General features: G+C 39.9%; 1 protein-coding gene across 1 annotated transcript in view; it reads left to right on the forward strand.

Annotated features, from left to right (window-relative positions):
* The window catches only part of itpr2 (inositol 1,4,5-trisphosphate receptor, type 2), a 246,649-nt gene that overhangs the window by 15,857 nt on the left and 203,598 nt on the right, over nucleotides 1-27,194 (forward strand). The window contains 4 exon segments of the mRNA XM_055155239.1: nucleotides 12,452-12,522; nucleotides 13,606-13,724; nucleotides 14,923-15,009; nucleotides 23,953-24,111. Of these exon segments, the coding sequence (XP_055011214.1) occupies nucleotides 12,452-12,522; nucleotides 13,606-13,724; nucleotides 14,923-15,009; nucleotides 23,953-24,111 (436 nt within the window).

Genomic DNA, 27,194 nt, shown 5'->3' on the forward strand with positions numbered 1-27,194 from the left:
TCTCTGTGAGCACAGACACTGAGGTACTCCCTGTGAGCGCAGACACTGAGGTTCTCTCTGTGAGTGCACACACTGAGGTACTCCTGTGAGCGCAGACACAGAGGTTCTCTCTGTGAGTGCACACTGAGGTACTCCCTGTGAGTGCAGACACAGAGGTACTCCCTGTGAGTGCACACACTGAGGTACTCCTGTGAGCGCAGACACTGAGGTACTCCCTGTGAGCGCAGACACTGAGGTACTCCCTGTGAGCGCAGACACTGAGGTACTCCCTGTGAGCGCAGACACTGAGGTACTCCCTGTGAGCGCAGACACTGAGGTACTCCCTGTGAGCTGACACTGAGGTACTCCCTGTGAGCGCAGAGCACTGAGGTACTCCCTGTGAGCGCAGACACTGAGGTACTCCCTGTGAGCGCAGACACTGAGGTACTCCCTGTGAGCGCAGACACTGAGGTACTCCCTGTGAGCGCAGACACTGAGGTACTCCCTGTGAGCGCAGACACTGAGGTACTCCCTGTTCTGAAACTTTCAGTCTGTGTTTGAGGAGTAACAACATTAGAACAAGAGTCAGTTTTCATAACCCAGGACCTTTTCCTCTCGGTTTGTTTTTCCGTGTTGATCTATCGTCCGTGTTACAGTTTTGGCTCCTTCCTCTTATCAGCTTGTTCTAACTCGCTTCAACTGATGCAATGTTTTTTTCCTTATTCATGTTTCACTCTAAATAATGCGTCATCAGCACAACAACCAAACCTGAAAACTGAAACGTAAAATGTACCGTTTCACTGACACTGTCGAAATGAAGCAGAGACTCTCAGTGAACCGTTTCAAAACACACAAACAGCAGAATGAAGCAATAATGACTCATACAAGTGACTTGTTCAACCTTCTGCAGGTCAAATATTTTCATGTTAGCACTAAAATAACAAAATTCTCACTTCTGTTGTAAAGAAAAATGAAATATACACATGATAATAGTCACATTTTTGGATTCCCTCTCATTCATTCATGTTTTTTTCAATATATTTTCTAATATATGAAGTAAAATGTACAGAATTATGTAGTAAATGCAAAGTTAAAGCTGCATTGTGTAACTTTTCAGTCAGAATACCTGAGTATTTTTGACCTATAAAACCACAAAAGTGTAAAATAAAAATAAAATATAAATATAAAATGTAGAAAATTAAAAATGTAACAGAAATATAAAATGTAGAAAGTTTAAAAAGAAAATATAAAAATTAAATGAAAAAATGTAAAACTAATAAAATTTAAAATAAATTTAAAAAATTAAATGTAAAAAATGAAAAGTGTAAAATAAAAATATAAAATGGAAAATTGAAAAAATATATAAAATGTAGAAAATAAATTAAAAATAAAAATAAATCTTAAAAATTTTAGAAAATGAAAATTGAAAATATAAAAGTCAAATAAAAATATAAAATGTCGAAAACGGAAGATGTTCAATAAAAATAAAATATAAATTTAAAATGTAAAAAAAAAATTAAATGTGAAATAAAAATAAAATAAAAGCATAAAATGTAGAAAATGAAAAAAATATAAAATAAAAATATAAACTGTAAAATTAAAATATAAAATGTAGAAAATGTAAAATTTAAATAAAATAAAAGCATAAAATGTAGAAAATGAAAAAATGTAAAAATATAAAATAAAATAATAATAATAAAATTAAATGAAAAAAATTAAATGTAAAAAAATAAAAATAGAAAAATAAAATAGAAATATAAAAAGTTGAAAAAACAAAAACTTGAATGAATGAATGAGAGGGTGAGTCCAGTCTTTTGCCCGCTTGTGTGCAGATCTTTACAGAACAATACGCTGATGTAGTGTTTATTGTGGTGTTTATTGTGCCGGGGCTAAGCTGCCATGACGGTTTCTCTGCGGTTTTGTAGTTCTCAGGCTAAAATTAGCTCAAACCTGCCAGGTCGTCTTTATCACTGGTTCATATTTAACCCGGTGCGAGGCCTGGCCCTGTTTGAACTGCGTCAGGTCACTCCGCTCTCCCACCTCCACTTCCCGTTCAACGAGTCGACTCTTAATCACGCTTCCTATGGGCCATTGTGCGACGCCGATGTGAGAAGCTAATAACGGCAGAAAGGAAGTGATTAAGAGTTGTATTTAGAAAGGAAACGTTGGGTTGTTTCGGTCGAGTGGGCTGTTTCCAGGTCTGTTTGAGATGAGTGGGCGGTGCGCAGCTTTGTCTTCTGTTTTCTCGGTTGAGCAGACGTCAGTGAATGAACTGAAAAGCTGAATAAACAATAAGAATAAAATCACTTAGTCACATATGCTTTTATTATTACACTAAAGGTTTTGTAATCAGGACGTTTTAGGACGGAGTTTGCAGCCAACCAGAATCAGCAAAGAGACGATCCTGTTGTCAAATTTCAGTTTCAATTCCATGTTTGCAAGTAAATGAAACGCAAAATTAGTATTCAGAATATTTATTTTTGTAAAGTGTATTTTGGTACAGGTGTGTTTTTATTTGGGGGTGTTCAGAATAGAGTTACTTACCTAAATGAACATAAATACATGACTGTACATCGTGCAGTTTAGGCTCTGGACTGTACAGTTTTAGTGAGAAAAAAGTGTTGTTTTTTTTTGTCTCTAATTAGACATAAATTAAGGTACAACATAACATAAGCTACAACGTGAAAGAGCGTTAAAGGGCCCGTCTCATGGAAAATCAACTTTTCAGATCTTTCTACCTTCTAAGAGTGATGTGTGGGCCTTGTATTTGGGTCTGGTCAAGTGTTAACGGAGGGAAATGGGCAGATTTTTGACATTCAAATGTCTCTTATTCAGAAACTAGAGGAACTATTGAAATAAGTAAAGTATCAGAATGTAGGAAAGAGTTACACTCCAACAGGGTCAAGTTAAACCTGTGATATTCGTTCAAGTTGTTGACAAAAAATTTAAAAACTCATGTCGGTAACGGAGGGAATGAAATATGCAGCACTTTTTGGGCAATAAATCCAAACAGTGATAACTCTTGGTTCTCACTTACATATCCTTAACAAACTGGTTTGAATATTTGCTTCATATAGTTTTCTACCATATGGTACAAGATTAGGTTGAAAAACCTCTTACTTTTTGACTCATGAGATTTTTTATTAAGAAAGTTCATGGTAACGGAGGGAAAAGTAACGGAGGGAAAATTGTACAAACAAGTAGAAGGTGCAGGATTTTACATCATTTGTCGCTTTTTTCTTCTGAATACTTTAATATTACTTCAAAATGAAAGAAACTATTTCTATAAAATATGTCAGTCCTTCCCAGAACAATTTTATCATTTTAAATACATTTAAAAAAAAAAATCAACAGTTCAAAAGATGGAATAACACAAGATATGATGAAATACAAACATTTATTTACATGATTTTCAGGTCTTTGAAATTTGGGAAATAATTTTTTGTTCCATGTTTCATACATGGTCTGTTTAAAACATATGGAACTTTAGAACCAAAAATGGTACAGAAAAAAGGTCAACAGTTTGATAAACTAGAGCACATATGTATCTGTTCAATACATTTTTATATCAGATGAATTAACTTGAATTTTTGGCCTTGTTGTTTACTTCTGTTTGACCGGGACCATTTGTCGCTGAAGTGTTTTTAGATTGATTTGGCGTTTTTTTTTTTTACAAATTGCAGTGTATTTCTGCCACTCTCCCACGTGACAATGAACTAAAGCTGCTACAACGATGATGCGGCAGATTTACGTATGACACGTTTGACATAGCAGAAAACGCTTCACACCCGCCCCCCTCCCGCTCCACCACCTCCGCCCCACCTCCACCCTGACTACAGTGAACACGATATAATAAGTTTATCTACTAATGTTTATTAAAACTTTACCAATCAGTAATGTTCAGCTGATGTGGACGTGGTGCTTGAGCTTCGTGCTCCTCAAAGTCCTCGTCCGATTCCGGGTCCAACACATGCGGCTGAACGCGCTGTATCTCCATGATGAAGAAAAGTTTATTCCTGCCTCTGTCAGGGTCACGTCTGTCTCCCCCTCCCTCCCTGAGACGGCAGAGGAAGGGCGGCTCACTCAGAGCCTGCGTCACGTTTGGAGGGCGGAGCCTGTGCTTTCTCAGGACGGGTGGGGGGAGGAGCGATAGTCGGACTTTCATAGTTCCATAGTTCCTAACCCAAATTGTGCTTGTTTATGTGCAGAAGATACAATGAGAAAAGAGTTATTTTACATCAGACGGACCTTTAAATCTGACTCTCACAGAATCAGTTTTAATATTTTTGGAAATGTTAATGAAGTAACACTGGACCAAAGTTCCCGTTTAACCCCAAAATCAAGAGTTATATTAACGTATAATGTATAATGTAAATGGAAAACACTTTGTAGAGTTTATCCTGATTTAACTGAACAACTCACAGAGGTGTCAATCATCATCATGTCGTTGTTGCTCTGTCTTCCTCTGACCTCTTGTATAAGGCTGTGGTTTTACTTATTTTTCAATTTTATTTTGTCTTGTACATTTACATTTATATTATTATGTCTTTTTTGACTAGTCCGTCTGGTGCCATCTAGTGCCTCCGCTCAATTTCATTTCTCTCTAGTGACTAGATGAGGAATCAGAATACACTAGACGGTTTACAAAAACCCCGGACGTGTGAGTTTGGACACCAGCCAATCAGAGAAGAGTCAGACATTCTGTGTTAACGATTCCCGAGATCGAAGATTTAAAGCTGAATGTTTGGTGAATTTTATCAAGAGGAAAGACGTTATTGTTCTTCTTCTTACGGGATTTAGGAAAAGCTTAATATACCAGTTAGCCCAGTTATTGGTACATTACAAACGTCACGACCAAACAGCAGAGATTGGTTAAATAAAAAAAATACCCGTCTACTGTCGAGCGAACAAATTCTAATGCTGCGAGGTCACACGGTTTCCACCAAGTGAAACCGACTCATGAATCAGACTATTTTCTGACACTTGTCTCTTGCTCTTTTTTGCTGCTTATATAGAATTTATCACCATTTTAATATTTTCTCTTTGTTATTATATTATATTGTGATGTGTGACTCCTGAGTCCAAATCATTTCACTTGTGGATCAATAAAGTTTGTTTAAGTCTAAGTCTAAACCAGTCTTTTTATTAGAATATAAATATAAACACACCGCAGCCGTCGAGCCAATTGTCTCTGCTGATGGTTTTATGTATTAAAAACACTAAAGTCTCTCTCAGTCTGGTACGTCACTCCGGGAAAAGGACGGGAAATGTCACTTGTTTCCAGGACAACGGACACCTTCTCCTGTTAGTCCACGATGTTTAAGACACGTGTCGGGATGTCTAAACTCAAAATACAAATGTGTCCAGCGCGTTTTTTGACTCTCCGGTCTGAGCAGATCCTTAAGGAAGAACACGGGGAACAATCCAAACTGTCAGGATCAAAACAAACTCTTGGTCTGAAAAAAAGAACCTAATAACATCAATTATCAGACGACCAAATGAACCTCACAGGACCAAGAATAAAACTGATTATGAGACTCTCTATTCTCACTATAATATTATACAACTCTACTTCAAAGTATTCCAAGTACTCAAAATACGTGTACTGGAATACTGTACAAAATATATTCAGCTTTTCTGTTTTAAATATATTTTCAAAGTTACATCAAAATTACACAAAATTGAGCCTTAAGTCGTTATTATATCGTTAGTTTCCTTGTCAAAAACAGAGCTGGAGTTGTGTTTCTTTATTATTCGTCTGTCTACATCTCCAAAGCTTCAAACACGCTGTTCCACCTTGTGATGTCATGAAACTGTACATTTTAAGTTCACGGTGAACACATGAATATCTGGGTCTGTCTCTCGTCGGCAGATTTATAAAGTCCAAGTGTCACTTTCAGGTTCAGGATCGGGACAGAAGCAGCAGCAGCAGGTCTGGTCCCGGAGACTTTCCCTCGTCTATTTGTATTCTGTTCTTTTCCCTGAGCTTTTTTCAGCCTTTTGTCCTCAGACTCTTTAAACTGTTCTTTTCTTTTGTTCCTGCTCAGCTGTGGCTCTTTAAAAACTTCAACAAACCGACGCCAGCTGCAAACCTGAAAAAAAAAAAAAAAAGATTTGAGTTTAGTTTATTAAAATACACACAGCTGGAAAATAAATCCACTTCACATTATTATTACTAGAGCCCGACCGATATGGATTTTGTTGTGACCGATATGAAACCGATATAATGGTAGTTGCCGCTGCCGATATAATCACCGATATATTTAGTGATGTAAAAATTCACTGTAAATCTTGAATTGATTAAAAAACTTAGGTTTGGCTCTAGTGGATTCTAAATTGGGTTTATTTAGGCAACATTTATTGTTATTTTGACTCTTTACATCATATTTACAGACAGTAGATTGGCCTAATGGCATTTTTGCATCACATTCTAGCTACTGTTACTGTCACTGCTAGTGATGGATATTCCAGTTTTTTGTTTTTTTTTTTGGAGAACCGGCTCTTTTGGCTCGGCTCACTAAAGCAACTGGCTCTTTCGGCTCCCAAGCGACTCTTGAGATGGTTTTGTTGCAAGCAGGACTAAACCAGAACTGAACCAGGACTGAGTGTCGGGACTCGGTTTCTATCTTTCTCCTGCACTCGAGCCCAAGTTTAGTCCTGGTTTATTCATTTTATGCTGAACTGCAGCCAAATATGCACTTTTTTTTTTATCCTATGCACACGCAGATTTCTGAAAGTTTCGTTTTCAGCCGCTGCTGCTGTCAAACTACGGGTCGACATGCGGCTTGAAGAGAAAAAGTGAGAAAAAGAGAAAACAAGGCTCCCAATAAGAAACATGCTCCCGTTGTTCACTTCTAAGAGCCGCTTCGATCGCGACCGACCCATAACTCCTAGCTAGTAAACTATCGCTATTAGCCTTTAGCCGTAAAAACGTGCGCACCGCGGTAATTAATTATATGCATAAATGTGGATCATTCACACGTCTATTCACAGCTCATTTACATATCAATGCAGGTCCAGTAGTAAATATACGGCCAATATAATCACTTTACAATAGACCAATAGAAAACAGCCTGTTTATGTGTGGGAGCTACAGCAGCTAATCGCTAACAAAACCTAAACTAGCTTCAAAGTCGATGTATTTCCAACACTCACCGCTCACACAGGCTCCTCCCACATCACAAGTCTGCACTAATAAATGTCCTTTTAATCCAGACTCAAACCGATTGTCCGAAAAAGAAAATAATCTCAGTGTTGCGCACGGCTGCGGGTGTAAACAAACACACGCGAGTGAAGTGACGTCACTCTGGTGGTGTGTTCAGGGACAGTACGGACACAGACAAATTACACGGTAGATAAATACTGATGTGGAGCCACATATCAGGACATTTATCTGTCTGTAAATTGGATTAAATGAACAGAATGTAGAGAGTCTAAGCTTTATAACGAGGTATAACATGCCCACGTGAAATATCGGCCCATATCAGCAAGCATATCGGCCGATAGCCGATATGTCTCCAGGTGTCCATATTGGCCGATAATATCGGCCAGCCGATATATCGGTCGGGCTCTAATTATTACATTACAGTTCCCTGCACTTGTTCATGCCTCAGTCCAGTGGTGCCCAACACGTCGATCGTGATCTACCAGACGATCTCCAGGGTCGTGTGAGTAGTGCTCAGTGTCGTAGGACTCGTCTCGGACTCGATCGTGTTTAGACTCAGTCTTGTCTCGGGCTCGAGGTCTGACACTCGACAAGTGCGATTATATTTCCTTACGGCCGCTGGAGTCAGCAGTAAACTTGTACCAGTGTGCGGGAGCGTTCTTTGAGCATGCGGGATAGTGCGGGATTGTGCTGGAGCGTGCAGGGGTGTGTCGGAGCATTTTTGGAGCATGTGGGATCGTGCGGGAGTGAGCAGGGGCGAGCAGCAGTGACGGGGAGTGTGCGGGAGCGTGGCGGAGGGTGTGGGAGCATGCGGGATTGTATGGGAGTGTGCAGGGGCGAGCAGGAGTGTGCGGGATCGTGCTTGGAGGGTGCAGGGGCGTGCCGGAGTGTTCTTGGAGCATGCGGGTTCGTGCGGGAGGGTGTGGGTTTGTGCCGGAGGATTTTTGGAGCGTGCGGGAGTGTGTGGAAGTGTGCAGGGGCAAGCGGGAGTGTTCTTGGAGCGTGCGGAGGCGTGCTAGAGCATTTTTGGAGCGTGTGGAATCGTGCGGGAGTGTGCAGGATCGTGGAGGAGGGTGTGGGAGCATGTGGGATTGTGCAGGAGCATGCCATATTGTTCTTGGAGTGTGCTGAACGGTGCTGGACGGTGCGGGATTGTGCGGGAGGGTGCTGGAGCGTTCTTGGAGCATGCCGGACGGTGCTGGAGGGTGCCAGAGCATGCAGGAGGGTGCAGGATTATGCGGGATTGTGCAGGAGTGGGACGGTGTTGGAGTGTGCAGGAGGGTGTGGGATTGTGCGGGAGGGTGTGGGATTGTGCGGGAGGGTGCTGGAGCGTTCTTGGAGCATGCTCGGACGGTGCTGGAGGGTGCTGGAGCATGCAGGAGGGTGTGGGATTGTGCGGGAGGCTGCTGGAGCCTGCGGGAGAGTGCAGGGCGTCTCTCTGCAGCCTGTGCGCTCATTTGGAGCCCGCGGACACTGCACGGTACATCACAAACACACTCGCTCCCTGCGCGTGGTTTGTCCGTAACAGTGTGTGTCCTCGTGTACCAGCGTGTGTCACAGGGCAGGTTCAACTTTTTAAAACACCTCACGTCAGTGCCGCTCCTCCCCGTGTACGGCGCACACAGACTCACTTCACTTTGTTCAGTTTTGTGTAAAGTGCCAGTGGAAGTTCTTCTGAAGCAGAGGTTCTCAATCTGTGGGCGAAGGTCCAGAAAAGCGCTGCAGAGTGTTTCAGTGCAGAACAGTTTGCTTCTCTTTGTAGTAGGTCGATTATTTTAACTTGACGTGTTGAAAAATTGTGGGCACCTCTGTCTTGATAAAACAGGAAGTGAGTCTGAGATCTTGATGAACAAAGAGTTTATCAAGAAAGATTCAGGCTCAGTCACGACTTGATTAATAACCTTTTCATCTTTTCATTTCTTGTCTCCATGGAGATGTTATTTCTTTGTCTAGAATGTTCCACAGTGTAGATTAAACCTGACTGTCACCATGGAGACATGACAAGTCAGATCTGTGGAGAGTCGCCCCTTTTCACAGAAGGAATTATTGTATTTTTGAGCAACAGAAACATCCGTAATGAAGAAATGCTGATGGATGAGTTTCCATGGTGTGACTTCCATGGAACATTCCAGATCATTATATTTAAGATTTTGCAAAACATTTCACAGTTTTCTTTGCAGCTTTGTCATTTTTTAGGTTTCAAATTTTACTTCCTGATTTGAAATTACGACATCTCTCTGTGAATTCTATAACTGTTACCTAGCAACCGAAATGTACACAGAGTCAAAACTCTGAAATTATTATTGTTTGACAAATAAAAATAAATAAATATAAAAAAATAAAAATAACATAAAACACCTTTATTTTGTTGAAATGTTGTTTAAATAGTTGGAAAAAATCTGTTTCTTGAGTAAATTGTGCTGAACTTTTGGGCAGAATTCTTCCAGTGTGACGTGTTCGTGTCATTTTCAACAGATTTTCAACTTTTCTTCACAAATTGCTTCTTGATGTAAAATTAAAATGTAAATTTACAACAAAATTGAATCATTTTAAAAATACTATTACAATGAATTACAATGAATACTACTACTACTACTACTACTACTACTACTACTACTACTACTACTACTACTATTACTACTACTACTACTACCACTACTTCTGCTACTACTACTACTATTAGTACTACTTTTACTACTACTTCTACTAGTACTACTTTTACTACTACTACTACTATTACTTCTACTACTAGTACTTCTACTAGTACTTCTACTACTACTACTAGTATTACTTTTACTACTACTACTACTATTACTTCTACTACTAGTACTACTACTGACTACTACTACTACTACTACTAGTACTACTACTAGTACTTCTACTACTACTACTACTACTAGTACTACTTTTACTACTACTAGTACTACTTTTACTACTACTTCTTACTACTACTGCTACTACTACTACTACTACTACTACTACTACTACTACTACTACTACTACTACTACTACTACTACTACTACTACTACTACTACTATGTTTTTACTTAAGTATTTAATCGTCTCTTTTTTCAGTCCTTTTTTATTATAACAGTTTTATTTTTTCTTCCCCTGGTGTTGATATAAATGAGTCTTTGTTCATGTTTTATTAAGTCTAATTAAAGTATAATTATCATGAAGTGGTCGTGGAATATTTCGGGCTAAAACGGGGCCTGTAATTATGCACGCAGGGGTCAAAGTTCACGTGCGAATGACTCATCTCCCCTCGGACGACAAAAGAAACTCTCATGAGGGTTTGGAATTTCAGAGGTGGGAGACGAGAGGAAGAGTCAACAAGGAAGGAGGCGCTTTGTGCTCGCTTCTGTCGCACAACACACACGACGCACAACACACACGACACACACACGACGCACAACACACACGACGCACAACACACACGACACACACGACGCACGACACACACGACACACAACACACACAACAGAACTGTGCCATTTGAGTGTCGTTAGAGATCGTAAATAGTTTGAAAAGGGGGCGTGGTGAAAGGTTTTAATCGACTAATCGAACGTCGTCTACAGGTGTAAAAGTCCTGAATAAAAGTCTGTACTGTTGATGTTCTGTGTGTTTTTCTTGACGAGCTGAGGTGTGTGTGTGTCTCTGTGTGTGTTTTTATCGTTTATTCAAAGCAGGGATTCCTCTGCTCTGTTGTGATTTGTTTCATGCAAATTGTGAGTGTAACTGTGATCTACAGTTTTACAGCAGCAGCAGCAGCAGTGACCACAGCCTGTAGAGAAAACACAGTGTTCATACTGTGGCTCTGATCAGACTCTAAAAGAATAGAGTTTTAAAAAGAGTCTAGTTTTATATCACCGATATATTTAGTGATGTAAAAATTCACTGTAAATCTTGAATTGATTAAAAAACTTAGGTTTGGCTCTAGTGGATTCTAAATTGGGTTTATTTAGGCAACATTTATTGTCTTTACATCATATTTACAGACAGTAGATTGGCCTAATGGCATTTTTGCATCACATTCTAGCTACTAGTGATGGGTATTCCAGTTTTGTTTTTGTTTTTTTGGAGAACCGGCTCTTTTGGCTCGGCTCTCTAAAGCAGCTGGCTCTTTCGGCTCCCAAGCGACTCTTGAGATGGTTTTGTTGCAAGCAGGACTAAACCAGAACTGAACCAGGACTGAGTGTCGGGACTCGGTTTCTATCTCTCTCCTTCACTCGAGCCCAAGTTTAGTCCTGGTTTATTCATTTTATGCTGAACTGCAGCCAAATATGCACTTTTTTTATCCTATGCACACGCAGATTTCTGAAAATTTCGTTTTCAGCCGCTGCTGCTGTCAAACTACGGGTCTACATGCGGCATGAAGAGAAAAAGTGAGAAAAAGAGAGAACACGGCTCCCAATAAGAAGCAGGCTCCCGTTGTTCGCTTCAAAAGAGTCGGCACTAAGAGCCGCTTCGATCGCGACCGACCCATAACTCCTAGCTAGTAAACTATCGCTATTAGCCTTTAGCCGTAAATGCTGCGCACCGCGGTAGTTAATTATATGCATAAATGTGGATCATTCACACATCTATTCACAGCTCATTTACATATCAATGCAGGTCCAGTAACAAATATACGGCCAATACAGTCACTTTACAATAGACCAATAGAAAACAGTCTGTTTATGTGTGGGAGCTACAGCAGCTAACCGCTAACAAAACCTAAACTAGCTTCAAAGTCGATGTATTTCCAACACTCACCGCTCACACAGGCTCCTCCCACATCACAAGTCTGCACTAATAAATGTCCTTTTAATCCAGACTCAAACCGATTGTCCGAAAAAGAAAATCTCAATGTTGCGCACGACTGCGGGTGTAAACAAACACATGCGAATGAAGTGACGTCACTCTGGTGGTGTGTTCAGGGACAGTACGGACACAGACAAATGACTCCGCAGATAAATACTGATGCGGAGCCACATATTAGGACATTTATCTGTCTGTAAATTGGATTAAATGAGAGTCTAAGCTTTATAACGAGGTATAACATGCCCACGTGAAATATCGGCCCATATCAGCAAGCATATCGGCCGATAGCCATATGTCTCCAGGTGCCCATATTGGCCGATAATATCGGCCAGCCGATATATCGGTCGGGCTCTAGTTGTGAGTGTACTTTTGTTCAGAGAGTAGTGTTGTACACAGTGTAGTGTTGTACACAGTGTAGTGTTGTACACAGTGTAGTGTTGTACACAGTGTAGTTTTGTTTGAGCCTGGGACACTGACTCTGATCTCTCTCTCTCTCTGTTCCAGGCTGGTGGACGACCGCTGCGTGGTCCAGCCCGACGCCGGAGACCTCGCCAATCCTCCCAAGAAGTTCAGAGGTGCAGTGTGTTTGTTTTTTTGGCTCTTCTCTCTGCTACATAAACTATTCCACGATTAATGATGAATGTTTGTGTCATGACACGAGTGGAAGTTTGTTTTTTTAACACAATAATCCAGATTACAGAAGCGTAAATAATCAGTACTGCCATAAAAAACAAACACGAGGGACGCAGCAACTGATCCTGGATCATACTGAGATCTGAGATCTGATATTGATATGTGATATCGGCGTCGATACTGAAACATTTGCCAGATCAGAATCGGTTTCCAAATATCGGTTCAGTCGATTCCTGATGCATGAATAAATCTCAGAATGTTAAAAATTTTATTTAGTGACAAAAACTTTTCCAACTTTGTGAAAAATGAAACTGAAACGAACTGACGACAGATTTACTCACTCTGTGTCTGTGTCTGTGTCTGTGTTGTGTTTTGTGTTGTGTGTTTGTATATATGTGTGTATTTTCTGTGCATTTGTGTGTGTATGTGTTGTGCATCTTTTGTGCGTTTGTGTTTGTGTACGTTTGCGTGTGTGTGTGTATCTTGTCTCTGTGTGTGTCTGGGTGCGTTCATGTGTGTCTGGGTGCGTTCATGTGTGTCTGGGTGCGTTCATGTGTGTCTTGTGTGCATCTTGTGTGTATGTGTTTTTGTGTGTCCTGTGTGTCTTGTGTGTGTCTTGTGTGTATGTGTTGTGCATTTGTGTGCGTTTGTGTCTGTGTTTGTGTGTGTCTGTGTTTGCGTTTTGTGTGTTGTGTTGTGTGTTTGTGTGTGTTTGTGTGCGGTTGTGCATCTTGTGTGTGTCTTGTCTATGTTTGTGTGTGTGTTTGTGTGCATTCATGTGTGTCTTGCGTGCATCTTGTGTGTATGTGTATTTGTGTGTGTCTTGTGTGTGTATCTTGTGCGTGTGTGTGCGTTTTGTGTATGTTGTGCGTTTGTGTGTGTTTGTGTGTGCATGTGTTGTGTGTTATTGTTTGCGTTTTGTGTATGTGTTGTGTGCGTTTGTGTGTGCCTTGTGTTTGGTGTGCGTCGTGTGTGTGTTGTGTGTTTATGTTGTGCGTTTGTGTGTGTTTGTGTGTGTTTTTCAGATTGTCTGTTTAAGGTTTGCCCCATGAACAGATATTCGGCGCAGAAACAGTTCTGGAAAGCCAAACAAGGAAAACAGGGAAACAACAACACACAGGCCGACCTCTTCAAGAAACTACAGGTAAAACACACACACACACACACACACACACACACACACACACACACGCTGCACACAAATGGACACAACAAACTTACAAAAACACACCACACCATACACCCCTGTTAACCCGAGATTATATCAAATTTTTGCACTGCATATGACACGGACTAAACCAGGACTAAACCAGGACTAAACCAGGACTAAACCAGGACTAAACCAGGACTAAACCAGGACTAAACCAGGACTAAACCAGGGACTAAACCAGGACTATTGAAATAAGTAAAGTATCAGAATGTAGGAAAGAGTTACACTCCAACAGGGTCAAGTTAAACCTGTGAGATTCTTTCAAGTTGTTGACAAAAATTAAAAAACTCATGTCGGTAACGGAGGGAATGAAATATGCAGCACTTTTTGGTCAATAAATCCAAACAGTGATAACTCTTGGTTCTCACTTCCATATCCTTAACAAACTGGTTTGAATATTTGCTTCATATAGTTTTCTACCATATGGTACAAGATTAGGTTGAAAAACCTCTTACTTTTTGACTCATGAGATTTTTTATTAAGAAAGTTCATGGTAACGGAGGGAAAAGTAACGGAGGGAAAATTGTACAAACAAGTAGAAGGTGCAGGATTTTACATTTACATTTGTCGCTTTTTTCTTCTGAAACTTTAATATTACTTCAAAATGAAAGGAAACTATTTCTATAAAATATGTCAGTCCTTCCAAGCAAATTTTTACATTTTTAATTTTTTTTGAAAAATCATGTCCCTTCATCAACAGTTCAAAGATGGAATAACACAAGATATATGATGAAATACATCCATTTATTTACATGATTTTTGCAGGTCTTTGAAATTTGGGAAATAATTTTTGTTCCATGTTTCATACATGGTCTGTTTAAAACGGATGGAACTTTAGAACCAAATATGGTACAGAAAAAAAGGTCAACAGTTTCATAAACTAGAGTACATATGTATCTGTTCAATACATTTTTATATCAGATGAATTAACTTGAATTTTTGGCCTTGTTGTTTACTTCTGCTTGACCGGGACCAGTAGTATAATAGTAGTAGTATATAATAGTAGTAGTATAATAGTAGTATTCATGTGTAAGTCTGTATTTTTCCTCTTTCTTCTTGTCTTTCTCTGACCTGTTTGCATTATCTGATGGTTCATTGCCTCTCTGTTTTTTCTTGTTTGTTTTTTTCCCAGCATGCCGCAGAGCTGGAGCAGAAGCAGAATGACTCGGAGAACAAAAAGCTGTTGGGAGAAATCGTCAAATACAGTAACGTCATCCAGGTACGTCACAGACACGAGCCCGGCCTCCTCCCCCGTCGCCGTCGTCCGCCGCCGTCGCCGTCCCCGTCACCGCTGCGTTTGTGCCGTGTTTAGCCTGGGCGGGGTCGGTCGTTATATTTAACCAGAGGCAGTTTACAGACACAGAGGTGGGTGTGTTTTTCAAATTACCGTCATCCGAGCCTCATTCGACCTGATTATGAAAACTAGAGATGGTGATTTAAAGCTCCTGTATCGCACAAAACTGACTCCTGTGAGGTTGAAGTCGTGTTCTAATGTTGTTCCCGCCTCAAAAACAGACCTGGAGTTGTGTTTCGTTTCATTCACAGCCCAAAACGTGTTTAACGAAGGTGTTTTTGAGCGATAAATGTTGTTTTTAATGCCATACTGTGGAACAATCCAGGCAAATCATAACAACTAACAAGCAGAAGAGAAAATATTTTAACAGAAATACACAAAAATACAACTATATTTATTGTTTTAAAGCTCCTAAACTGACTCTTGTGAGGTTTTAGTCGTGTTCTAATGTTGTTCCCTCAAAAACAGACCTGGAGTTGTTTGAGTAACTCTTTATGATTAGTCTGTTTATGTCTCCAAAGCTCTAAATTAGAGCCCAACCGATATGGATTTTGTTGTGGCCGATATGAAACCGATATAATGGGAGTTGGAGCTGCCGATATAATCACCGATATATTTACCGATATATTTAGTGATGTAAAAATTCACTGTAAATCTTGAATTGTTTAAAAAACTTAGGTTTGGCTCTAGTGGATTCTAAATTGGGTTTATTTAGGAAACATTTATTGTTATTCTGACTCTTTACATCATATTTACAGACAGTAGTTTGGCCTAATGGCATTTTTGCATCACATTCTAGCTACTAGTGTTGGGTATTCCAGTTTTTTTTTTTTGAGAACCGACTCTTTTGGCTCGGCTCACTAAAGCAGCTGGCTCTTTCGGCTCCCAAGTGGCTCTTGAGATTGTTTTGTTGCAAGCAGGACTAAACCAGAACTGAGCCAGGACTGAAAAAGGACTAAACCAGGACTAAAACAGATTTAAACCATGTGTGAAACAGGACTAAACCAGAACTGAACCAGGACTGAGTGTCGGGACTCGGTCACTCCTTCACTCGAGCCCAAGATTAGTCCTGGTTTATTCATTTTATGCTGAACTGCAGCCAAATATGCACTTTTTTTTTTTCATCCTATGCACACGCAGATTTCTGAAAGTTTCGTTTTCAGCCGCTGCTGCTGTCAAACTACGGGTCGACATGCGGCATGAAGAGAAAAAGTGAGAAAAAGAAAACACGGCTCCTAATAAGAAACATGCTCCCGTTGTTCACTTCAAAGAGCCGCTTCGATCGCGATCGACCCATAACTCCTAGCTAGTAAAGAAACTACCGCTATTAGCCTTTAGCCTTAAAAACGTGCGCGCCGCGGTAATTAATTATATGCATAAATGTGGATCATTCACACGTCTATTCACAGCTCATTTACATATCAATGCAGGTCCAGTAACAAATATACGGACAATATAATCACTTTACAATAGACCAATAGAAAACAGTCTGTTTATGTGCGGGAGCTACAGCAGCTAATCGCTAATCACAAATAGCCAAAACTAGCTTCAAAGTCGATGTATTTCCAACACTCCCACATCACAAATCTGCATTAATAAATGTCCTTTTAATCCAGACTTTAACCGATTGTCCGTAAAAAGAAAATAATCTCAGTGTTGCGCACGGCTGCGGGTGTAAACAAACACAGTGAAGTGACGTCACTCTGGTGGTGTGTTCAGGGACAGTACGGACACAGACAAATTACACCACAGATAAATACTGATGCGGAGCCACATATCAGGACATTTATCTGTCTGTAAATTGGATTAAATGAACAGAATGTAGAGAGTCTAAGTTTTATAACGAGGTATAACATGCCCACGTGAAATATCGGCCCATATCAGCAAGCATATCGGCCGATAGCTGATATGCCTCCAGGTGCCCATATCGACCAATAATATCGGCCAGCTGATATATCGGTCGGGCTCTACTCTAAATGGTCTGTTGCACCTTGTGATGTCATGAAGCGGTAGTTTAAAGATGCACTATGAAACTTTTTGGTTCAGGATCCATCACCTACTTGTTTCTTCAGGGTTCCTACGGTCATGGAAGTCCTGGAAAAGTCATGGAAACTGAAAATGCCAATGAAAGTTTTGGAAAAGGCACGGAATAAGTCATGGAAAAGTTTTTAAATTTTGTCACTGAAAAAGTGTGGGAACCCTGTTGTTTCTATGGATACATGATTGCTCTGCCTGGAATGTTCCACAGTGTGACATTAAACAGCTCAACTTTACATTTATTCAATTACAGGTGGTTTTATAGCTCAAAAATACCAAGAAAAACAGACATTCTGACAGTGAGCGGGGTCGCCTCTCCACAGATCTGACCTGGAACTTGGTCTGGTTTGGTCTCCGTGAAGATAGAAAGATTTAATGACACAGTGTGAAAACACATTTGAAAGTGAACAGCTCCTTTTACCTTTAGTTCAGTGGAGATCGGCGATTCCAAAAGTGCTTAAATGATCCAAATGATTCTTGAGAAGGAAGTTCTGCTGAAAGAACAAAAATGTGGCTGTTTGCTGCAGGTTTTCCAATCAGTAGGAGCAAGTAGAGGCGCTCTTGGAAAAAAGGATCAAAACTCAAACACAACAGACTCCAGGCAACTCCAAAACCGTAAAAAGTTAACACATCGCACGAGGAAAAATATGGTTAAAAGGCCTTTATTTGAATGGCCAAAGTCGACATGTTTCGACCTTAACTGGTCTTCATCGGGGCTTAAAGTTTGGAGCTTACAAATTTGTGCATGCGAGTTTTTAGACACTCGCGCAATCGCTGGCTCCAAGAATCACCTCAGTTTGTCTTCGCTCCTTTTCCCCTTTCGCGACCTCAAGAACTGACTTTCTTTTGCGGCGAACTGGTCGTGGATTCTCGTCCGCCATCGCAACAAACTTTGTGAGGAAGTGACAGTTTGAAAAAGCCTCTAAGAACCGCTGCATAAACCATGTGATCCCTGCATCCCGACGAGTCAATTACACTAGAAACGTAGGGAGTTGATGACCTGACAGCCAATAGGTAAAGAGGCAGCCTCGTTTTCTATTGGCTGATGTTTATCTGGCCTAACACGTCCAGTTGATAAATTTTCATTCTTTTTTTTTTTGGTCATCGTAATTACAAGGCTGCTGCATCTCTGTCTTTCATTGACAATTTGAAACAAAAAAAAATCCGAACTCGGGCGTGGCCTTCAAGTAGAACAGCAAGGCAGTAAAAAAAAAAAAAAAACAGGACACAAAAAAAAAACCCAAAAAAACACATCATTATCATTAATGTTGTTTCCATTATTATTGTTACCAATAATTTATTAATATTTATAGTTTGTATCATATTTTTTATATTTTTATTATATTTATATTATATTAGTGTTATTTTTATCGTGTAATATTTTTTATTTTTTTTATTTTTTATTATTATTATTGCCATCATTATCGATATTAACCATAACAACAATAATAGACATAGAGAACCTATCAGCCTACAGTGGTTGTAAATGCAACATTAATAAAAGAACATATTATTAAACCTTATATTATAAAAATTATGAAAAACAAGACAGATCAAATTTAATAATATGTTCTTTTATTAATGTTGCATTTACAACCACTGTAGGCTGATAGGTTCTCTATGTCTATTATTGTTATTATGGTTAATATCGATAATGATGGCAATAATAATAATAAAAAATAAAGAAATAAAAAAATAACAAATATTACACGATAAAAATAACACTAATATAATATAAAAAAAATATGATACAAACTATAAATATTAATAAATTATTGGTAACAATAATAATGGAAACAACATTAATGGTAATGATGTGTGTGTTTTTTTGGTTTTTTTTTTTGCCTGTACCATGTCCTGTTCTTGTGCACCTGTTTTGTCGGCCTCCAGTTTACTCCAGCCTGTTACTGGTTGATGTGTTCTACTTGAAGGCCACGCCCGAGTTCTGTTTTAATTAAGCCCTGATGAAGACCAGTTAAGGTCGAAACATGTCGGCTTTGGCCATTCAAATAAAGGCCTTTTAACCATATTTTTCCTGGTGCGATGTGTTAACTTTTTACTGTTTTGGAGTTGCCTGGAGTCTGTTGTGTTTAAGAAAGTCCTGCTGCTGAAGGACTCGCCTGAAAAATCGTTGTCGTCATATTTTATAGCGACGCTTTTATTTTCACGTCTTAGAAAGGCATTGTTGAACTCCAGGACGAGAAAGAGGAAGCAGCGAGGCGATAAACTTTGTTCAGTCGACACCGCAGAACTATAATAAAAATAGTTTTTATTATAGATCCATGTTTGACGCTGAATTCACACGCGAGGTGCAATATGCAGCAGAACGTCCGGGGCAAATAAACCAGAGAGAATAAAATATCAAAATTAAAATAGGCACCAAGACATAATAAAATTAAATTTACTTTAAATTAAATATTGTAAATAAAGGACGATCTGTTTTTGTTTGACACTAAAACGGAAAAATGAAATAAACAGTTTTCCCATTTTACTGTTTTTCGTTCTTAATTGAAATTCAAAAGAACAAATAATGGTACGCGGACCTAACTGCTGTACATTCCACCACGCACATACACGTAGAACACCCCCAGCGCGACGTGTTGGGACGCGTTCACACTTTAAAACGGTTCGCAGTGGGGGGCGGGACAAGACGCAGTTTTCACGAGACGAGACGGCGCGAGATCGGGTCCACGACGACGAGACGAGATGAGATTTGTAGATTGTGTAACCATGGTAACCGCTGAACAGTTCGCCACACACATACACAGCACCCCCAGTAGTGTGATCAGCATCGATTTGGAGACTTTTTGCCTTCTTCTTGACCCACTCTGTGTCCAAACAAAAGCTCTCGAAGTGAACGAAGTGAACAAAGTAAACTAAAACTAGAATCTGAATTTAGACGCTCATTAGAACAAGTTACCATGGAGACGCAATGCACACATTAGCAGTGTTGTGGAGTAACAGATTACATGTACCAGAGTTAAGTAATCAGAGTACAAACTATGAGTAACTGTATTCAGTTACAGTTACTGTTTCAGTGAGTGGTAATTGGATTACAGTTACTTTGTTGAAATAAATGGATTACACAGAGTGGTTTTCCTGTTTTCACATTTTGGGCTAAACCAGGTCTAAAACCAGGTCTAAAACCAGGTCAAAACCAGGACTAAACCAGGACTAAAACCAGGACTAAACCAGGTCTAAACCAGGTCTAAACCAGGACTAAAACCAGGATTAAGACCAGGACTAAAACCAGGACTAAAACCAGGACTAAAACCAGGACTAAAACAGGACTAAAACCAGGACTAGAACCAGGACTAGAACCAGGACTAGAACCAGGACTAGAACCAGGTCTAAACCAGGTCTAAACCAGGACTAAACTAGGTCTAAACCAGGTCTAAACCAGGTCTAAACCAGGTCTAAACCAGGACTAAACCAGGTCTAAACCAGGAATAAACTAGGTCTAAACCAGGACTAAACCAGGTCTAAACCAGGACTAAACCAGGACTAAACTAGGTCTAAACCAGGACTAAACCAGGTCTAAACCAGGTCTAAACCAGGACTAAACCAGGACTAAACCCAGGACTAAACCAGGACTAAACCAGGACTAAACCAGGACTAAACAGGTCTAAACCAGGTTAAACCAGGACTAGAACCAGGTCTAAACCAGGACTAAACCAGGTCTAAACCAGGACTAAACTAGGTCTAAACCAGGACTAAACCAGGTCTAAACCAGGTCTAAACCAGGTCTAAACCAGGACTAAACAGGTCTAAACCAGGACTAAACCAGGTCTAAACCAGGACTAAACCAGGTCTAAACCAGGACTAAACTAGGTCTAAACCAGGACTAAACCAGGTCTAAACCAGGACTAAACCAGGACTAAACCAGGTCTAAACCAAGACTAGAACCAGGTCTAAACCAGGTTTAAACCAGGACTAAACTAGGTCTAAACCAGGTCTAAACCAGGTCTAAACCAGGTCTAAACCAGGTCTAAACCAGGTCTAAACCAGGGCCAGTTTGAAGAGAACAAACATGAATTTTCAGGATGTGTTTGGTTCATTCATGTAGTTTTAAAAAAGCATGACAGTATCAAGTAATCCAAAGTATTCAGATTACATTACTCACCTGAAGTAATTTAATGGATTACGTTACAAACTACATTTTGGTGTATGTAATCTGTAATCTGTAGGGGATTACATTTTAACAGTCACCTTCCCAACACTGCACATTAGCAAACGTGTCACCAGAAAACTAAAAAAAAAAGACTTGCAAATAGGCCTGTAACGGTAACAGATTTTCCTGGACGATTAATTGACCAAGAATTTATTGCGATAAACGATAATATTGACATTTTGAGACCAATTTCAACTAATATAATGACCATGGAATAAAAATGCAAATACATCCTCTCAATGATCAATAAAGTTGACTTTCTAAAGAACATTTAACACAGGAAGTCTAAACCAGAATCTCATTAGAACAAGTTACATGGACGCAAACACATAGCAAGTAACTAATGTACAGAGTTAAGTCTACAAACTATGAGTAACTGTATTCAACAACTGTTTCAGTGAAATTGGATTACAGTACTTTGTTGAAATAAATGGATTACACAGAGTTTTCCTGTTTCACATTTTGGGCTAAACCAGGTCTAAAACCAGGTCTAAACCAGGTCTAAAACAGAACTACCAGACTAAAGACTAAACCAGGTCTAAACCAGGTAAAACCAGGACTAAACCAGGACTAACCAGGACTAACTAACCAGGACTAAACCAGACTAAACCAGGTAAACCAGGACTAAACCAGGACTAGAACCAGGTCTAAACCAGGTCTAAACCAGGACTAAACTAGGTCTAAACAAACCAGGTCTAAACCAGGTAAACCAGGACTAAACCAGGTCTAAACCAGGAATAAACTAGGTCTAAACCAGGACCAGGACTAAACCAGGACTAAACCAGGACTAAACTAAAACCAGGACAGGACTAAACCAGGACTAAACCAGGGACTAAACCAGGTAAACCAGGACTAAAAGTAAACCAGGACTAAACCAGAAACCAGGTTAACTAAACCAGGTCTAAACCAGGTCTAAACCAGGACTAAACTAGGTCTAAACCAGGACTAAACCAGGTCTAAACCAGGTCTAAACCAGGTTTAAACCAGGACTAAACTAGGTCTAAACCAGGAACTAAACCAGGTCTAAACCAGGACTAAACCAGGTCTAAACCAGGACTAAACTAGGTCTAAACCAGGACTAAACCAGGTCTAAACCAGGACTAGAACCAGGACTAAACCAGGTCTAAACCAAGACTAGAACCAGGTCTAAACCAGGTTTAAACCAGGACTAAACTAGGTCTAAACCAGGTCTAAACCAGGTCTAAACCAGGTCTAAACCAGGTCTAAACCAGGTCTAAACCAGGGCCAGTTTGAAGAGAACAAACATGAATTTTCAGGATGTGTTTGGTTCATTCATGTAGTTTTAAAAAAGCATGACAGTATCAAGTAATCCAAAGTATTCAGATTACGTTACTCACCTGAAGTAATTTAATGGATTACGTTACAAAATACATTTTGGTGTATGTAATCTGTAATCTGTAGGGGATTACATTTTAACAGTCACCTTCCCAACACTGCACATTAGCAAACGTGTCACCAGAAAACTCAACAAAAAAAGACTCGCAAATAGGCCTGTAACGGTAACAGATTTTGCTGGACGATTAATTGACCAAGAATTTATTGCGATAAACGATAATATTGACATTTTGAGACCAATTTCAACTAATATAATGACCATGGAATAAAAATGCAAATACATCCTCTCAATGATCAATAAAGTTGACTTTCTAAAGAACATTTAACACAGGAAGTGTAAGACAAACAACAGGTCTAAATAAAACAGACTTGTTAACACAGGACGAGTCTAATGTGTCTGACTCACAGCGAGGATTTGTTCACAAAAATACACTTGAATAAATCATTGTTGAACTAAACACAACCAAAGCAATAAATAAAAATGGATTATTAAGTGTCTGTAAAAAAAAATTGCCCTTAAAAGTGATTTTAGTCACTGACTTGCGTTGGTTATTGTGTCTCGTCTCTGTGTTTGCTGCTGTGGCCTCGGCATTTTGGTCTTGAAGTGTTCGTATAAACCCACGACACATGATCCTGTTTCGCTCTGAGTGAGTCTCTGTTCTGTCTGGTGTCGTGTCGGTGTCTTGTGGGATTTCAGTGGATTTCGGGCTCTTCCCGGGGGCGGGGCGAGTTCTGTCGCTCGGGTTTGGGTTTATCGTCTGTTGGGGTTTGAGACATTTCTTCTCGTCATTTGCGTTTCGCTGCATTTGACATTGAAACATGTCCCGCTCACCAGTGTTGATTCGGCATCGTGACGTGTTTTGTCACACGGAGATGAACTGTTTTGTTTTTCTGACAGCGGCGCTTGTGTCGCGGCTTCATGTTTAGTCGCACAGACAGCGGAGTTTTCTGCACTCAGGCTGCGCGTGCATCCACTGTGTCGATAAACACAGCGCACGTTGGTTCAAGCGTCATTACACTTGTTAAACGAAGAGTCAGAGCGAGATAGAAGCTTCTAACATTCACCCTCTTTGAGAGTGAGAGAGAGCGAGGAAAACAAGCCGGGAAAAGTTATCGAGCTCATTAAAAGTTATTGTACGACTAACTTATTTATTGATTACTACTCGCAAAAAATTCAAAAGTGATCCAAAGACCACTTTTTTTTTTCCTGTGATCGGTCCGTTTTTTTTTTTTTTTCAGCCAGTTTGTATCATCACTTTCTTGTAAACCTGAAGTATTTTTGTCTGAATCTTTTTCTGTTTCAGCTCCTTCACATAAAGAGCAACAAATACCTGACGGTGAACAAACGTCTGCCGGCGCTTCTGGAGAAAAACGCCATGAGAGTTTCTCTGGATCCCGACGGAAACGAGGGCTCCTGGTTCAACATCCAGCCCTTCTGGAAGCTCCGCAGTGAAGGGGACAACGTAAGGAGCATTATATTTCACTGTTAACGATTCTGTAAGACTGTAATCGACTTAAGACATTTATGGTCGATTTAAAACTTCCCTTTTAGTGTAGATTAAAAGTTTGCCTGGCAGGTCCAGACTCACATTTCACTGTATTTATTATGCAGAGGGTTTGTCTGGTCTCCACCCTCGAGCCAGAGTCAAACAGTAACGTCGAATCAGATTACTGTATTTTTCAGATTATAAGGCGCACTTAAAATCCTTAAATTTTCTCAAAAATCGACAGTGTGCCTTATAGTCCGGTGCACCTTATGTATTTATTCTGGTTGTTGTTTCTGAACTCAAACCGGGTGCTACACGGCGCTCAAAAATCGGTCAAAATGTTTTGGTATGACTTTGGTAAACTACGAAGCCGCCAGTGTTGGGGAGTAACAGATTACATGAGAGTACAAATGATGAGTAACTGTATTCAGTTACAGTTACTGTTTCAGTGAGTGGTAATTGGATTACAGTTACTTTGTTGAAATAAATTGATTACACGGCAGTATTTTCCCGTTTTCACATTTTGGGCTAAACCAGGACTAAAACCAGGACTAAACCAGAACTAAACCAGGAGTAAAACCATGTCTAAACCAGCACTAAACTAGGACTAAAACCAGGTCTAAACCAGGTCTAAACCAGGTCTAAACCAGGTCTAAACCAGGTCTAAACCAGGTCTAAACCAATCAATCAATCAAACTTTATTTATAAAGCACTTTTCATACAAAAATGTAACACAAAGTGCTTTAGATTAAAAACAATCCCACATTTCCACCCACCCACCAACCCAACCCCCACAGCTGCCCGACTCGACACAACCAAACATCACAGACACCCAAACAGCCAAACCCCCCCCCCACACACACACACACACACATTAACCTGCTAAAATACATAAAACGACACATAGTAAAATGTGAGGCTGAATACAGGCGAACCAGTTGAGAAAACATCATCAGAGGAGCCGTCTACATCAGGAGCAGAGAGACGTCCACCACCACCAGGAACCACCACAGGAGCCAGGGGAGAGATGAAGCCCAAGCTCCAACTCTCCACCAGGAGCCCACGGGACAGACCCGACAGCTACAGCCGACCTCTGCTCCTGATGCAGAGGCTCCTACAGAGGAAACACTGCATATCCTAAAAATAAGTCTAAAATAAATAAATATAAATTAAAATGTGTATAGTAGAAACAAGTAAAAAATATGATATTTCATTCAAAAGCTAAGCTAAAAAGGTGGGTCTTGAGCCTGCTCTTAAAAACATGAACGTTCTCTTTGGCCCTGAGCTCCTCCGGCTGCAGTTCCATAGACGAGGGCCACAGTACTGAAAAGACGCCTCTCCGTGAGTGTGTGTCCTGACTTTGGGAATGACCAGGAGCTGCTGCCGGAGGAGCGCAGGGTCCGCGAGGGTTCGTAAGGTAAAAGGAGTTCTGAAAGATAAGAAGGCCCAAGACCATTAAGACATTTAAAAACCAGTAAAAGAACTTTTAAATCGATCCTGAAACTCACAGGGAGCCAATGCAGTGATTTTAAAAACCAAGACTAAACCAAGACTAAACCAGGTCTACAGTATGAGACCTCACATTAGGGTGGACATAATTTAAGGCAGCAGTGATCTCATATAAAAAACATTTCTCTATCAACAATATTTTTAATCTGGTTAAGTAAAGAATGGACTTTTTATTTTCTTTTAACAGACAAAACATCTCATGTTCAGATCCTCGTCTTTGCTTCTCTGCAGCAAATCAAAAGTCTGTTCATGGAGACTTGGGTTCAGCCAGTTTGAGGAGAACAAACATGAATTTTCAGGATGTGGTTGGTTCATTCATGTAGTTTTAAAAAACATGACAATATCAAGTAATCCAAAGTATTCAGATTACGTTACTCACTTGAAGTAATTTAATGGATTACGTTACAAACTACATTTTGAGGTATGTAATCTGTAATCTGTAGGGGATTACATTTTAAAAGTCACCTTCCCAACACTGGAGGACGTGTAACCTGAACAATTTATAGAGAAGTGGACTGGTTTTTGGGAGACAAGCCCAGAGTTTATCCAATAAAACTGCTCCAACACTTTTGGGGCGTTTAAAGTTCACACTGGAGATCACACATAAGTCACATTTAACTGGAAATGTGAACGAACTCGCAAAAAAATCTGATTTCACAAAAAAATCTGAACATCTTGAAGCTTAAACCCTGTAGACTTGTGTCACTTCTTTATTCAGTCTGTGGTTTGAACTCGCTCCACATGATCCTGGGGTTTTTATTTCACTGTTTTGTTTCTAAATCAACATATGAACATTAATAACCGACCAATCAGCCGCCTTCTTTTCCCAACGGAAAAAAAAGTGACGTCACACTCACTCGGTCCTCTTCTTTAAACATTCTGTGCCTAAAATTCAAATAATTCAGCTGTTGATTTGAATAATTATTAGATGTTTTAATCCAAGTGTCTCGTGTCCAGTAACATTTGTGTTTTGTCTCTTTTGGCTTCAGCTTCCTTTGGTTCCAGGTATTGCTTTTGTTTGTGCATGACGTTTGTGCATCGTTCACTCATGAAACAGGCCGAGTGCTGCATGCGAACACTAAAGCTGCACTGTGTAACTTTTCTGATGGAGCGTCTGCCGTCTGCTCGTCTCCATGGAGATGTTATTGCCTAGGATGTCCCACAGTATGGCATTAAACAAATATACGGTAGCTTGGATTTATTCAGTTACAGGTGTTTTTATTTCTCAAACAGTAAAAAAAACAGTAAAAAAAAAAAATTTATTGCTCTAAACAGGCCCACTTCTCCACAGATCTGACCTGTTACTCGACTTTACGTTATGGCCTTCTCGTTTCCATGGAAATAAATAAATTAAATGCCATCCTGTTGAACATTCCGGGGAAAAAAACAACAAAAAACATTAACTTGAGGTGGCCACACACTACAGGAGAATTTGCCCGATTTTGGCTGCGTTTTGTTTCTCCTCGAGTTCAGGGAGGCGTGACCCGACTTTGTGTTTTCGTGTGAGATTTTGAAGCCGCCGCTCCTCCTCGCGTTTGTCAGTGTCAGAT

Source organism: Boleophthalmus pectinirostris, unplaced genomic scaffold (genome assembly GCF_026225935.1).
Source record: "Boleophthalmus pectinirostris isolate CB_2022bp ecotype Guang Dong unplaced genomic scaffold, ASM2622593v1 HiC_scaffold_2, whole genome shotgun sequence".
Taxonomy (NCBI): domain Eukaryota; kingdom Metazoa; phylum Chordata; class Actinopteri; order Gobiiformes; family Gobiidae; genus Boleophthalmus; species Boleophthalmus pectinirostris.